Source organism: Haliotis rubra, unplaced genomic scaffold (assembly GCF_003918875.1).
Source record: "Haliotis rubra isolate DU_JTF1 unplaced genomic scaffold, ASM391887v1 Scf1227, whole genome shotgun sequence".
NCBI lineage: Eukaryota > Metazoa > Mollusca > Gastropoda > Lepetellida > Haliotidae > Haliotis > Haliotis rubra.
The window spans coordinates 145,080-162,290 of record NW_025765145.1 but is presented as its reverse complement, the minus strand read 5'-3'; the positions used below and the strand labels follow the sequence as shown (position 1 = coordinate 162,290).

Sequence of the window (17,211 nt, the reverse complement as noted above, 5' to 3'; positions counted from 1 at the left end):
TGTGCATGAAAACTTATGATACTTTGAAGTAAAGATTTTATAGTTTACAAATTGCTGTTAGAGACATTTTGGATAAAAATGTGAATAGATATTGCTCGATGGAACCATGTTATCAACTTTTACTCTCAGATGTTTGATTACTCTGATAGATATTGAGATTAGATGTAGCTTTTAGCTTTTGTGACAGATACTGTGATCAAATGTAGCTCTCTTTAAATTATTTCTGGTTCAAGCAATCATCAAGTGGAATTGGAAATTTGAAAAAGAAATATCATTAAACAGGTGATAAAGCACAACAGAAGAAATTGTCCCCAAAACAAAAGTGTCTGCCACAGGAGGGGTTCTCCTTAAAGGGGAGGAGGGGCAGTGGGGTAGCCAAGTGGTTAAAGCGTTCGCTCATCACACCAAAGACCCGGGTTCGATTCCCCACATGGGTACAATGTGTGAAGCCAATTTCTGGTGTCCCCATTCGTGATATTGCTGGAATATTGCTAAAAGTCGCGTAAAACTAAACTCACTCCTGAAAGGGGTTAAAGCAGGTTCCTGCTGTTAGATGGGTCGGCACCCTGATAAGTCCACCTTGGGGCAGCGTGAGTCGGCACCCTGATAAGTCCACCTTTGGACAGCGTGGGTCGGCACCTTGGGGCAGCTAAGTCGGCACCCTGCTAAGTCCACCTTGGGGCAGCGTACTCTACTGGATGTGTTCCAACTAACCCAGCAGCTATGGTTCACCTGAGTGAGGTAATTAGGGGATAATGGTGAAAATCTGGCATATGATGCAGCAAACTGTTGAATAACTCACAAAACTTACAGAAACAACAATTAACTGTTAAACTATATTCAAATACACTGTATTGGGTGAAATCTTTTAGTATGGCAGTGTTTGATATATAACCTCAGCCAGCTTATTTTACAGTACCAATCAACAAGTTTTCTTCTAAATACATTACTCTGCTGAATATGTTAAGCCATGTTATGGTTCCAGCATTTTGTTTATTTTATTTTATTATATAGACTTGACTTCTATCTGTTTCAAGTCGGAACATCTTCTGCTGCTGTGCTGGAATCGTCTCCCTGACATTTACCGCTGTAGCTCTCTACCTGGCTGCCGCTCAGTGGATAACTGTCATTGTAGGTATACTCTGTAAACAATATCTGCAAGTCTCAGATTTCTACTAGCTCCATATATAGCTAAAAGTATGAGACTTCAAATGGTTGGTTGGTTTGTTGTTTAAGGCTGCACTCAGAAATATTCCAGCTATATGGCGGCGGTCTGTAAATAATCGAGTCTGGACCAGACAATCCAGTGATCAACAGCATAAACATCGATCACCATTGGGATATGATGACATGTGTCAACCAAGTCAGCAAGCCTGACCACCCGATCCCGTTAGCTGCTTCTTTCAGTGAGCATGGGTTGCTGAAGACCAATTCTAACCCGGATTTTCATGTGTCTGAGCGTTCAGAGAGAGTATTGAAACCATTTTCAGGACTGTTACCAAGTCCACATATTGTTGTCTCTCTGCTAATAGTTCTGTTTTGCTGTAGGTATTACTACTTACAAGAGGGGTGGGGTGGTATAGGTGGCAAGTGGTTTAAGGTAACTGCTATTGCCATGCACATCCATCCAGAAATAGTATCTGAATCTAACTAACTCTCTACTGGTTTCAGGGTCACGGTTGTGCTGAGTTTGTGGATGAATGTTCCCATCAGAAGGTGTACACAGCAGTGTTCTTCTCCGTCCAAGCCCTCCTGGTCCTGGTGTCCGGGATCCTGGCATGGGTGCTGCTGGTCAACTTCAAGCTAGAGGTTAGTCAATGTTGCAAATAATGAATAGCTGCCCCAACCAAGTGGATAGCTGGATACTTATGATGGTAGACACACACCACCTTCTTTTCAACCTTCTCTCAGGCGGTGGGGAAGCCTAGTGGTTAAAGTGTTCGCTCATCTTGCTGAAGACTCGGGTTTGATTCCCCACATGGATACAATGTGTGAAGCCCATTTCTGGTGTCCCCTGCTGTGATATTGCTAGAATATTGCTAAAAGCGGTGTCAAACTAAACTATCTCACTCACTCACTCACTCACACAGAATTTCTGTAAAGAACATAACATCAATATTGCCCTTTAAGAAAAACATTCAAACATCTGTTTTGAAAATGTTATCATTAGATGTATATAAACTGTACCATTTTTATTTCAGATGGGTGACAGAATTGAGAAAAACTTGATACAGGAGAGAGACATTGACCAAGTCATTCTGGCTGCCAAAGATGGAAAGTATGTATATATACTGCGCGCACACAAATTTCCCACCTGCCTATCTCCACTCATTACACCCCATTGTGACCTGAATCTTAGGCTTGAGATCCACACCTTTAAGTTGACATGCTGTTGAGCCCTGTGTCATCAACAGAAATACTGGTCCAAGTATCCTTGAACCTGCTCCATGAGGGTTGTGTTGTCACCTGGGAATAGTGTAACGATATATTGCTGTACTTTAACCTGTATCCAGTTTGTATTGCAGTTTATTACCAATTCACATTGTCAAGGGTTTATAACCTGTATTATCATATCAGCAACACTGACCACACAGTGGGTTATGTTAAATCATTAAATGTATTTTTCCTTATCCTGACTCATGCTCTTTTTGCTTGTCTTCTTCTTCTTGCGAACATAGTGGAACACTTGTATCTCCCTAATTGAAGCTCCCTTCAATTTAAAATCACTAATTAGTATTCACCACGAGTTACCTCCTTTCCACAAGCTCGGGAACGAGGGCGCCACCTCTACCCATGTGCCTCACTCTCTCCTTCTTCGCCCAGTGAGCTGGACGAGAGCTTGTGTCTCCCAATACACTATATCCTTTGAATTATATTTAGTTAGTTACCTCGTGATAGACATCTATAGAGGTTTAGCTAGTATCCTTCAACGATTATATATTGATATTTAGCGTTTTCTACAGTTTATTCACGGACGACCGTGTTTGTTTCAGTGGATTACGCTGATGAAAATTCTGTACTATTGCAGATTACGCTTTTATGCTGCTGCTGATCCGCCCTTTAATATGATGTACGGCCATGTTTATTATATTCACATTGCAGTTGCGTACTAATTTATCCACCTCTACCTTTTATTAATATTTACTTTGGCGCTTGCACGCATACAGCAGATAGGTCGCGTATGCAGAGTCTAGTATGACTGATACACGGAACCCCTCGCCAGTCTACTGCTGTTGGCCGACTCTCCCGTGTGGTGTTCCGCTAGAGTGGTCGAGAGGTGTGGACGAAGTCCGCCATCTCCAAGAAGCATCCTGCTTCCCAGACATCCCATCGCCGCAGCAGAAGACTAGAGGATTTTTTCTACTACATCTCAACAACCGAGACCGCTCCCATCGGTTTTGGGCCTGTATGATGATCAGCCGTCATCATACCGATGTACATCAAAGATTGACCGATGTCGGCACAGATCAGCATGCAGCCTGATGTACCAACGCGAGATATGATGATCGCCCTGAGGGTCCCATCATTACCAACACTCAACGCAGACGCCGCGACACCCAGGCAGCGTCGACCTCTGAGGGAAAATCAACGAAGTCTACTAGACTTTCTCAACCGAGATTGTTCCAGCCGATGACCTGGACTTCTACGATGATCAGCTGATCATCATCCCCACGCACGCCACAAGAAACGACCGGGATTAGCTACAACGCATCAGCAGAGATCACCATGCAGCCTGATGCCTCTACACTGATGTCGGACGATTTTCCGTGGACCCCTCCATTAACACCGCAGATAAAGCACCGACGACCGCCGCAGACCATCCCAGAAGACATGATGCGACAAATTATGAACATCATGGAGGACCAATATCTCGCGTAGCAGGGTCCGAAAGCCAAGGCCAAGGCTCCAACGTGACAGCACCCCAGAGGCACCCCCGTCCAACGTAGCAGCCAGGACGATGTCACCTTCGCTGGCGAAGTCACGGACCACCTTGACGGCGACCTAGATGTACAGCTTTCTGAAGGCCTTCGCCGGCGGAAAGGACCTAGATGTACAGCCTTCGCCAAGGCGAAAGAACCTAGATACAGCCTTCGCGAAGGACTTCGCGAAGGCAGGATAGATCATCACCTTATGCGGTTTCATCCCTAGATGTGGACTCGACCATCAGACATCACGGAAGCCTTCGCTAAGGTCATATCGTCGTTCCCCGACCGACGCAGAGGAAGCTTCGCGAAGGCATGCGCGGACACCTGAATCCAGATCATCATCATCTAGAAGGACATCGAGGGACTATACAAGAGCTTCGCAAAACTATCAACGCTCCTCACAAGTCTCCGAGAAGATCAACCCATAGACAAGTTGATCATCGATATCAAGTATAAGAACTACAATCGTATATTGGTTCTGTTGAATCCATGACGAGACGTGATGTTCGCTGGCCCTAAATAGATCTAGAACGATCAATTAGACACTTATCACCAGACTTCGTGAACACCTACTTCTGAATATGATAAGATGATCCATGCGCCCTATTTAGGCAAGCGCCACGATCCCACATCCTGTTAAACACAGAGGCTGTCACACGGCAAGCCATATATATATTTATATATATATATATATACTAATCGGCTTTTGATTCTCGACACCTTCGCGATGGTCGCTAAGGCTAAGTGGCTCCAAGTCTACTTCACCCAGAAGATCTAGAAGGGATACTTCGAGAACTTCGCGAAGTCTCCAGCGCTCACCGAGGAAGTCTCCTCCAAGGTTTCCATATACTAGCCACTGCATCATATATAGCTACTGCCAGTCCGTTTCAAGACGCCGCGATAAGTTGATTATCAACTGTATGCCAGATGCCGCCTATAAGCCTACGCTAAGATAATTGCTCAGGCTATTTACAACACAGAACGCCGCTGTATTATTAGTCAACGACATTTCATAGATCTTCACAGAAATCAACTATTCCGTATAAATTGCTAATATACAACCCCGACGACGATACGATTATCTACATGCGCGACCATTACGCGATATCTGCAGACTATTCAATATCATCGAATTGAACAGCAGCCTTGTTACAGCGAGTATAACTCTTAATCGTCCAAAGTTTCTGAGAAGAAATATGTACAACAAGTTCAACGCTAATTCTACAATTATGACGATACATTCATGTATACAGTCTACAAGCTCACAACTTGCAAGTTGTTTATACCCTTATTTATAAGGAAGTCGGAATTATATTCAAAACTGAAATTACTTTCACGACAACCAGGAAAATAACCTACCCAGCATAAAATTACAGAGCGAGATATTTCGCGCCGGAGGTTTCGCTCGGTTACCATTAACCCTCGAAACACGTGGTCACTCGGATAACTTCGGGAAGCTACGGTGAAGACCGACGTTTATGCTAATATCAACGACAAGAATTTACCGTATACCGGGAAATTTTCGAGGTATCTAATTTTCGAGGTTTTCGAGGTTAGAAACGCAACCTCGAAAATATTATATCCATGAATTTTTCCGAACTTCAAACCTTTGGGTTAGATTTCCTATCGATAAGCATTTCAACTGCTGGCAACCAATGACTTCCTGACATGCTCATTAACTCTTTGATGCATGTCTAAACTAATAAACAAACAACAGAAATGCGGTGTCGATACTATTTAATTGTGTTGCAATTGTTGGTCCAGAACAACATGCATTATAGAAAATAGGTAATTCAATCAGTGTCTTACATGTGAAGTCAAACCAACTGTCAATACACTCGATGTCACTCTCTGGCCAAACGGACTGCATCGGTGATGCCAGGTTTGATGAATGCGCTATCTTTAAGGATGGTTTACACAAACATCCTGGGGCTGTAAGGTATCCGTGCAGTTGGTCAGTTTCGCTAAAGAGGTCAACTTGTCAGCTTTCTAACAACAACATAGTTTCAGCAGAGACCCATGCATACATGCTTATAGTTAGTTGTTAAAAAAATAATATCGTCTGAGCAAAAATGGCGTCATGTTTGAACACTGCCGACAGAGTGTTTCATCGGTCATTTATCACAACAAAGGATCAAAGGGTTGTTTTCATTACTATTATTTCTGCCATGGACTGGTATACCGGTAGTTATAACAGTCAGACGGCAGTTATCACTGGCTACTTGCCGATAGTTCACTGAGTATTAATCCGGTAAGTCATGTTTGTGGCCACTTTCTTCTAACCTCGAAATTCAAACTGTCTAAAATATTTATATATTTTAGGCCCCGAAACCTCGAAATTTAAATCACCTCGAAAGCTCTGGGGGTCTCAAACCTCGAAATTTTAGTACCTTGAAAATTTCCCGGTATACGGTATTCAAGGTGGGTTTTTTCCCGCTACACCGGTGACATCACAGCTCGGGTATTATACAGAATCAAAATGCCTTGTTCTGATTGGACCGCGAGGGACAACGACCTACACAGAGGTCGATCTCTATTCACAGTTCAAGACTTACGTCACAAGTGACAACTATATATCAGTGAACGAGCAAGCCTCATTACAGTCCAGTTAACCTGAACATTCATGATTAGACTGCCTTTCTTCAAGTTAGAGACCTCCCCTGTCAAGTTAAGACGAGGGATCGGCAGTCAGGCGATTTTACATAAAGTTCAACGAGGACAGACACACCTGGTTGTGCACCTACATCGCCAAGGACTTCGCGAGCTTAATTACCTAGACGAAGATACAAGTGGGATCTAAATCCACAGCGCTTCAGACTACAGCTGAATTTCATCAGTTTAATTAACACAACTTGATGGTTAGTAAACCTACTAAACTTCTGTTTGGAGAATAAACGGAAATTTCACGCCAAACCTGGGGATATGAATATAGTGCTCCAACACCTCACAAGTGAGGTTTATGAACACGCTTGATGACATACTTGGACCCCATGATACGATGATTCTATCAAGATGGCCAGCAAGAGCACTGTAAATTTATCTCCACCAAACCAAACAGGAGGAAAAATGCAACAGATTATTTCCTCTATCATCAACTTACGCAGAGTGAAGTCTCATGTACTATATCTCCATTTGGATCAGAACTGTCATACTACGTGCATATGGCGCGGATGGACCTATTCCGACCCTCCATGAGCTTAATACTCATGATATTATAGCTTAACTTCTACAAATGTTCTACACAAATGTGATTGAAATAATGGAGGGTTTATTTCTGAACTCGATATGGTGGTTGCAAACCATTATCTGAGAGATATCACCACCGAGGACGCCCCAGGTATACACCAATTGATCCCATGGTCCTCGCACAACAGCTGACAGTTCTCTGAGAAGATAAGTCAATCTAACAGATTTTACTTATCTTATAACAATACTAAATAGCTTCATGCTATATATAATTTACTTAAGTTCCTTTTATCATCACAGTACTATGATTATTACATCATACAATATATAAGTTAACAACTCTACAGAGTTTGTTATTATATATATTTACCTTAAGTTATTCATATCTTAAGAGTAATACTATGGTTACATGATAAATGCATTAGCTAACAAACTCTACAGAGTTTTTGGCTATTTTATACATAGCTTAAGTTAATTAAGCTAACAAACTCTACTGGAGTTTTACTATTATATAGGTAACTTAAGCTAATTATACCTTAAGCATAGTACTATACTCATATTATTAAAATATATTGGCTAACAAACTCTAAGGAGTTTTGCTATTATATAGGTAGCTTAAGCTTATTCATATCTTAAGCTTAGTACTATGTTTATATCATATAAGTAGATTAGCTAACAAACTCTAAAGAGTTTTTGCTATTTGGCTTAAGTATCATCATATTTCTAAGCAATATGGTTATATTATAACATGTATTAGCTAACAAACTCTACAGAGTTTTAGCTATTATATATGTAACTTAAGCTTATTCATATCTTAAGCCAGTACTATGTTTATATCATATAGGTATATTAGCTATCAAAACTCTAAAAAGAGGGTTTTGCTATTATATATTTCTCATTTAAGTTTCATCATATTTTTAAGCTTTATGGTTACATTATAACATGTATTAGCTAACAAACTCTACGGAGTTCTTGCTATTATATATGTAGCTTAAGTTTTCCTTCATAAGCTCAATACTAGGTTTATATCATAGCTAACAAACTCTAAAGGGTTGTTTTCGCTATTATACAATTAGCTTAAGTTTTCATCATATCTTAAGCAGTATGTTTACATTATAAAGCAGATAGCTAACAAAACTCCCGACGGAGTTTTGTTATTATATATATATAGCTTAAGTTTCATCATAACTTAAGCTCAGTACTATGTTTTTAACATAAAAGTATATTAGTTAATAAACTCTAAGGAGTTTATTTTGCTATATACATTTAGCTTAAGTCTAATCTTATCTTAAGCTTAGTACTATGGTTACACTATAAACATATTAGCTAATAAACTCTACAGAGTTTTTTGGCTATTATATATGTAGCTTAAGTTAATAATATCTTAAGCACAATACTATACTCATATTGTAAAATATATTAGCTAACAAACTCTACAGAGTTCTGCTATTATATATGTAGCTTAAGTTCATTATATCTTAAGCACACTACTATACTCATATTGTAAAATATATTAGCTAACAAACTCTACGGAGTTTTGCTATTATATATGTAGCTTAAGTTAATTATATCTTAAGCACACTACTATACTCATATTGTAAAATATATTAGCTAACAAAACCCTACAGAGTTTTGCTATATATATGTAGCTTAAGTTAATTATATCTTAAGCTCAGTACTATACTAATATTATAAATATATATTAGCTAACAAACTCTACAGAGTTTGGCTATTATATATGTAGCTTAAGTTAATTATAGCTTAAGCACAGTACTATACTCATATTATAAAAATATATTAGCTAACAAACTCTACAGAGTTTGGCTATTATATATGTAGCTTAAGTTAATTATAGCTTAAGCACAGTACTATACTCATATTATAAAAATATATTAGCTAACAAACTCTACAGAGTTTTTGCTATTATATATGTAGCTAAAGTTTATTCATATCTTAAGCTCAGCATTATATCTATATCATATAAGTATATTAACTAACAAACTCTAAAGAGTTTGCTATTATATAATTAGCTTAAGTTTAATCATATCTTAAGCTTAGTACTATGTTATATCTTAAAGTATTTTAGCTAACAAACTCAAAGGAGTTTATACTAGCATATTAACAAGCTTAAGTCTATTAGTCTTAAGCATTGTATTAATGTTATATATACTTTATCATAATAAGTACATGGTAATAACCTTTTATATGGCAGCTGATAAGTTAGCAGCAGGAATTCATCAGTTCAGTGCCTTTATGAAGTTCCCATAGGGTTATTACAATCATCACAGTTCAAATCACTAATTATTAAAAATCCAAAGTATTAGATATTCCCACCTCCGTTCCGTAGGATGCTACAAGCAAAAAGAGCATGAGTCAGGATAAGGAAAAATATGTAATTTTTGGAGTAAAATTGATATTTTATACTTATCCTGACTCATGAGGTCAGCCCTCCCATCCTCCCCAAATAACACTTTGGATTTCCCTGTAAATTCAAATGTTGGGCTCAGTATATGAGGAGAGAGTGAGGCACATGGGTAGAGGTGGCGCCCTCGTTCCCGCGCTTGTGGAAAGGAGGTAACTCGTGGTGAATACTAATTAGTGATTTTAAATTGAAGGGAGCTTCAATTAGGGAGATACAAGTGTTCCACTATGTTCGCAAGAAGAAGAAGACAAGCAAAAAGAGCATGAGTCAGGATAAGTATAAAATATCAATTTTACTCCAAAAATTACATTATTGATCAGGAACTGTTAATAATAATAATAATGTGTCGATTTATATAGCGACAAACTCCACACAAGGTATGCTCATAGCGCTAACAATCAAGGCACAGCACATTGTTCTGCTTGTATTGGGATGTGGGTAGGGTTAGTCATTAGCTTGAGCTGTTGTTATGATAATGTATTAATGTGGATATTTATAATGCACTAAATCCACACATAGTCGCTTTTTGTTGTCTTCTTGATATTTTATTATATGTTGTACTTTCTGTTAGCCTAAAGTTTCCAAATGTCATCTATATCTTAGATGTGTTGTACTCTTTGACTTTCACCTTGTTGCTAGGATTAGATAATTCAGTTTGAGATACAGTGTTTTTACCTGTTCAGACTGAACGAGAAGCGGCAGGCGTCAAGTGAGCTGGCGATCATGGCAGCTGCTAACGACGACAACAAGTTCAGGATTGTGGCAGAGGGAGGGTGAGTCTGTCATCATGTTACGGAGTTATGTCCCTTCCCCATGAAGTGACCGTACCACCAGTAGTCGTATCTCCCATAATTTAACATTGACTTAATCATAGTACTTATGGAGCCCATTTTGTGGCACGTTTTCTTCTTGAACATGTTCAAAAAAATGGTCCTACAGAAACATTTGGATGTGTTAGATGTTTAAATGTGGTGTCTGAGGTTGTAATATTTCAATTAAACTTTGACATATATTCAATGAAAAGAAGATTTCAATTATTAAAAGAAATCAATGAAATCTTTCAACTTTTGTTGAGTTCATGTACCTCTGAAAAAGGATAATTTTATGGAATCAACATAATTAAGAAATTGGACATTCATCACCCCAGTACTTTCACTGAATGAAATGTTTACATTCAGGGACAATTCTATAATTAATGTGAATTAATTGAAATGTGAATAAAGAAATGAACGTGAAGCTCAATTCCGTGGTTGTCGCAGCCTGGACATCCTGATGTCGCTGTCCTTGCAGCTTGATGAGTCGACCCAGGAACACGCCCTGGAGGCCATCACTGAGCTGCTCACCATCCCGTCGATACAGGTGATACAGCGTTCGGGGGGTATCTCATGAACTGTTGTACCTAATGTCTTCAAATTTTGTGACAGCCTACATTGGGGGATTACGCAGATACCAGTCGATTTGGGTGACCTTGACCTTATGTTCAAAGTCACTATTGTTAACCTGACTACGACACTATGACCACTTTTCAAACTGATATCTCATAAAACATTGCACCCAATGTTTTCAATTATGTCGGCAGCCTACATCGGGTGATTATGCAGACACCAGTCATTACAGGCATCTTGTATGTGACCAAAAAATAGAAAGTAGTAAATATAGATATTCCATTCTTTAGCGACGGGGGACATTGCCATATCAGTGGCAAACACACGTTATTCTTTGTCACAATGTTTCAGAGCTAATTCTTGCTCCATTTCACTTGATGAAGGAGTAAGAATTAGCTCTGAAGCGTTGTGATAAAGAATAACGTAGTGCACATGCTTCTTGTGAAGTCAGTAACACAGCTACCTCTTTCATAATCCAGTTTCAGTTTGTGAACTTCCTACTCCTAACTTGGTAAGACTGGTGTATAACTAGATCTCCTGTAGTATTCTATATGTGTGTTACAATCATGTATGTATGCTGCAGAAAGTGTAGAAATCCTGCTGTGCAAGCTCAGGAGGCAAATGTCAGTCTGATCCAATTCACTCCTTGTGTAAGGATTGGCATTAAGGTTGGATCTATACTGAAATGTGACATAAGTCTGTGTATTTACCAGGACACGTTTGTGAACATGGGCAACGTGAGCAAGCTGACAGCGCTGCTGCACTCCCAGAGTCCCCGCGTGATGCAGGCCGCCGCTGCCACCATCTCCACCATCGTCAACCAGTCCGAGGAGAACAAGAGTGTCATCATTGCTGACCATGGGTAAGACAGCTGCGGAAAGAGAGACCTACTGCTGGGGAAAACAGACAATGAATTTTATGATCTCCTCCATGTTTCAAATTGTCCAATTGGTGCTAGAACAGGTCCACAGTAGTTTCAGGTTAGAGCTGACTGGCACAGGTGTTGGGAGGGGTGATTACCAGGGAAGATCCTGTGACTACCCAGCGTGGCTCTCACTATCCATGGAAGGGTGATGGCCAAGGAAGATCCTGTGACTCTACCTAGTGTGTCTCTCACTATCCATGGAAGGATGATCACCAGGGAAGATCCTGTGACTCTACTCAGTGTGTCTCTCACTATCCATGGAAGGATGATCACCAGGGAAGATCCTGTGACTCTACCCAGTGTGTCTCTCACTATCCATGGAAGGATGATCACCAGGGAAGATCCTGTGACTCTACTCAGTGTGTCTCTCACTATCCATGGAAGGATGATCACCAGGGAAGATCCTGTGACTCTACTCAGTGTGTCTCTCACTATCCATGGAAGGATGATCACCAGGGAAGATCCTGTGACTCTACTCAGTGTGTCTCTCACTATCTATGGAATGATGATCACCAGGGAAGATCCTGTGACTCTACCTAGTGTGTCTCTTACTGTCCATGAATGGGTGATCAACAGTGAAGATCCTGTGACTCTACCTAGTGTGGCTCTCACTGTCCATGAATGGGTGATCAACAGTGAAGACTTGACTGAATACATAATGCTCCACCCACATAATCACAGTGTTTACTATGATCTGCATGATCTGAACATCAATGATTTTACTGGCGGCTGTGTAATAGCTGAAGTATTTCTTAAACAGCCTGTACAGATCACCTTTGCTCACACACTTCACATCTCTAAACCCATGAAGATCCACCCGGGTTAGAATTTGTTTTCAGTAACATATGCTTATCGTAAGACGCAACTAACAGGATCAGGTGGCCTGACTCGCTGACTTGGTTGACACATGTCGTCATATCCCAATTGCATAGATTGATGCTCATGATGTTGATCACTGGATTGTCTGGTCCAGGCTCGATTTATTTACAGACCGCCGCCATATAGCTGAAATATTGCTGAGTGCGGCGTTAAAGAACAAATCAACCAACCAAATAATCAAACTGTTCTGTTTCATAATTTTAAAAAGATAATGACATTATGAAAGTCTTTCATGTATTTCATGTGAAGAAGATGTTATTTATCTGTTTCAGTTTGGAGGATCTGGCCCATGCTGCATGTAATGGAACTATTGCCTGTCAGCAGTCCGTGGCCAGTATTTTCAATGAGCTGGCTATCAATTCTGACATCAGGGCCCAGTTGACTGCCAGAAACATCCCAGGTACGAGTTTGGAGGTCTGGAGGGATGGGCCAGTAACTCATGTCTGTCACTGAACTAATGAGTGACTGGCTTTGTTGTGTCAGGGTGATAGTAAACCTCACATCTTGGTCAGTCTGACCTGCCCCTATCGTCTAGTGGTTGAGTGTCTGCCTGGAGAGCTAGCCAGTGGTTCAATCCCTGGCCTCATCATGGTTTGTTAGAAGATGGTACTTGTTGTTACCCTGTCTTAGGCTTGTCATTATAGGAATAAAACAGGGACTTGTTGGCTCAGTGAGTTAGTGAGTGAGTTTAGTTTTATGCCGCTTTTAGCAATATTCCAGCAATATCATGGCAGGAGGACACCAGAAATGGGCTTGTACACATTGTACCCATGTGGGGATTCAAACCCAGGTCTTTGGCATGACGAGTGAACGCTTTAACCACTAGGCTTACCCACAGCCCTTGGTTGGCTCAGAGTTAGTGTACCGTGTCTTAGTGGGGCATCATTGCTATTCCCTGGGATGGGTTATCAGTGGGATGTCAATATAAACTGACTTTAGCCTGAGCCAGTGAAGGCAGAGAACACGCCACCATAGTAGTGAAGTTATTATCTTGAACTTAACAGTAAACTCCATTTCACCAGTTTCAGTCTGACAGAAATGGATCCTGCCCAGGACTGAGGTGAGGTTGTAAATAGACCGGTGATGTAGTCCTTCTTTACCTGTGTTTATCTGTGTTCTGTGTTTTCCTGTGTTTACCAGCCCAAGCGCTGACGGAGCTGTGCCGCAGCAATGATTCAGACACACTGAGAGATGCTCTGCAGGCTTTGGAGCTGATGGCTATTGAAAGTGCTGAAACCATCTGTGCTCAGGTTTGTAACTTTACTGAAATTATTACATCATCTCCTACAAGTCAAGAATCTTTTGTTAGGTATATAGTGGCTTATTTATCTAAAAGCCCACAATAACAGTCTATACATATTTTGTTGAAATTCACGATTTTGTGTTTCTGTCACATTTTACTTGTGAGAACAATGATAATAGATATTTATGAGAAATGATAAGACAGTGACTCATACAGTATGTCTAAGTACAGTAAACTCAGGTTATACTGAACTTCAAGGGACTACTAATCTCAGTTTTTTACTTTGTATACTAGTAACTATATTTTCTTACTTTGAAAATTTGTAACTCTCTGTTGCCAATATGTAACCAGCCCTAACATGGAGTTGCCAATATGTAACCAGCCCTAACATGGAGTTGCCAATATGTAACCAGCCCTAACATGGAGTTGCCAATGTGTAACCAGCCCTAACATGGAGTTGCCAATATGTAACCAGCCCTAACATGGAGTTGCCAATGTGTAACCAGCCCTAACATGGAGTTGCCAATGTGTAACCAGCCCTAACATGGAGTTGCCAATATGTAACCAGCCCTAACATGGAGTTGCCAATGTGTAACCAGCCCTAACATGGAGTTGCCAATATGTAACCAGCCCTAACATGGAGTTGCCAATATGTAACCAGCCCCTAACATGGAGTTGCCAATATGTAACCAGCCCTAACATGGAGTTGCCAATATGTAACCAGCCCTAACATGGAGTTGCCAATATGTAACCAGCCCTAACATGGAGTTGCCAATATGTAACCAGCCCTAACATGGAGTTGCCAATATGTAACCAGCCCTAACATGGAGTTGCCAATGTATGTAACCAGCCCTAACATGGAGTTGCCAATATGTAACCAGCCCTAACATGGAGTTGCCAATATGTAACCAGCCCTAACATGGAGTTGCCAATATGTAACCAGCCCTAACATGGAGTTGTGTAGTCCCTGTCTTTGTATACCTATCTGAAATGAATAAAAATGTTTAGTTTGTTCATTATTGGCATTTGATCTAAGATATAAAGCAAGTGGTTGGGACAGAACAAAACACTTCATTATATCGGACAGTTTGTTGTCAATGTGTTCACTATTTACATGGTTTACTGTAGATCATTTTTTGTCTGCTTACTTACAAATACTGTCCTGAGGGTAATTAAGGCTCCTCAGAGGCCCAGATAAGCTGCGTATCTGGGTAAAATACGCATAGAAAATTTCCAATTAAAAATTAGTTGTTGTGTACCAATTACGCATTTAAAACGTTAGATATGCAAAAAGTTTAAAACAAATGCGTACGGAATATATATTTAAAACATCGCTTGCGTAATGAAAAAGACATCGATTGCTATCAAGTTGTACTGTTAGTATAGGACTAGTGTTGTACTGTCAGTATAGGATGAGTGATTTTTTATGAAATCATTTCCAATAGATTTAAGATGGTTTTGATTAGGTATGACATAAGGCAGAACATACCTGCTTAGTAAACTTACTCAATGACATAATACTTATGTGAGTAAAATGACTGAAATACGCACAAATTTAAAAGCAGTGGGTAACGGAAAATGAAATACCCACTCAACATTCATAATACCCACTCCAAAAAAATACAGTGGGTACAGTACCCACATGAGCTAAATCTTATCTTGAGCTCTCATTGATTCTGAGGGTAATTAATATGGCTCCTCTCTCTTTCACAATGCTGAAAAATGCATGTTACACCTGGGCATCCACTGTTGCTGTTTATTGGATAAATGTATCACTAATTTAGCATGCTAACTTTTTCTAATTGCTTTACTGGAAATACTGGTTGAAATAATCAGGGAGCTACCGAAAAAGAAAGGCATACTGAGGATTGAAATAGTACGCATTTGTTACAAATTTTCCACACGATGGAATCACAGGCAGTACTAACACTGTTACTCAAGCACTCGTTAGATGCATTGCTGTGGTAGCAGGAAATTGATTGCAATAAATAGAATGTGCATGTGCTGCTTCCTGTTTTATCCTATGTTCTCTGCTGTTTTCCGTGCAGGGGGACTTGCTGCAACTGTTGCTGCAGCTGCCATTCCGCTCCATGGACGAACGCAACTACCTGCTTGTTGCCAAGATACTCATCTACTACGCAGAGAACAAGGAGGTATGTGTTGTCACCTGACAGTATCAAGATGTATGTAGCCAGCAGCAGTGTCTGGTGCAGACTCGATTATTTACAGTCTGATGCCTTATGGCTGGAATATTGCCCAGGGTGGTGATAAACAAATAGCTGGAAGCAGACAGTATCATGACCTTAAAGTGTGTGACAGGTCTGGCGGCATTGTGTAGAAAACAATGTTCATGTGTGGTGATTCCTTGGTGGAGTGAAGACTGGAACAACTAACCTACCTGCTGCTGTTCCAGAAATGCCAACAGCCTGTGTATCTGTCATTCAGGAGGTTATAACATGTTGGTGAACATATTTGTGCTGTTCCAGAAATGTCAACAGCCTGTGTATCTGTCATTCAGAAGGTTATAACATGTTGGTGAACATATTGGTGCTGTTCCAGAAATGCCAACAGCCTGTGTATCTGTCATTCAGAAGGTTATAACATGTTGGTGAACATATTGGTGCTGTTCCAGAAATGCCAACAGCCTGTGTATCTGTCATTCAGAAGGTTATAACATGTTGGTGAACATATTGGTGCTGTTCCAGAAATGCCAACAGCCTGTGTATCTGTCATTCAGAAGGTTATGACGTGTTGGTGAACATATTGGTGCTGTTCCAGATGTGTTAACAGCCTGTCAGTCAGGAGGTTATAACATGTTGGTGAACATATTGGTGCTGTTCCAGATGTGTTAAGAGCCTGTGTCAGTCAGGAGGTTATGACATGTTGAAGGGAGGGTGAGATAGCCTAGTGGTTAAAGCGTTCGCTCGTCACGCTGAATGCCCAGGTTGATTCCCCACATGGGTACAATGTGTGAAGCCCATCTGGTGTCCGCTGCTGTGATATTGCTGGAATATTGCTAAAAGCGGTGTAAAACTAAATTCACTCACTCACTCACTCACTTATACCATGTTGGTGCTGTTCCAGACATGTCAGCAGCTGCTGGACCAGGAGAATGTCCGGGATGCACTGGAGCAGTTTGTGAAGACCCGTGAGCCCCGGCTGCAGCGTGTGGTGGCCAGGATCATCACCTGTATGATGGACACACAGCAACTCAAGTAAGCAGCCTCACATATGAAAACAGGACA

At 40.5% G+C, this 17,211-nt stretch overlaps 1 protein-coding gene across 1 annotated transcript in view; it reads left to right on the top strand.

The window, feature by feature from the left end:
• LOC124266011 overlaps nt 1–17,211 on the top strand; it is a 34,173-nt gene that overhangs the window by 8,599 nt on the left and 8,363 nt on the right. Inside the window, exons 8-17 of the mRNA XM_046700827.1 lie at nt 1,038–1,131; nt 1,672–1,809; nt 2,202–2,278; nt 10,218–10,307; nt 10,794–10,893; nt 11,633–11,781; nt 12,996–13,123; nt 13,864–13,973; nt 16,015–16,119; nt 17,051–17,181. Of these exons, the coding sequence (XP_046556783.1) occupies nt 1,038–1,131; nt 1,672–1,809; nt 2,202–2,278; nt 10,218–10,307; nt 10,794–10,893; nt 11,633–11,781; nt 12,996–13,123; nt 13,864–13,973; nt 16,015–16,119; nt 17,051–17,181 (1,122 nt within the window). The remainder of the gene's footprint in view (nt 1–1,037; nt 1,132–1,671; nt 1,810–2,201; nt 2,279–10,217; nt 10,308–10,793; nt 10,894–11,632; nt 11,782–12,995; nt 13,124–13,863; nt 13,974–16,014; nt 16,120–17,050; nt 17,182–17,211) is intronic.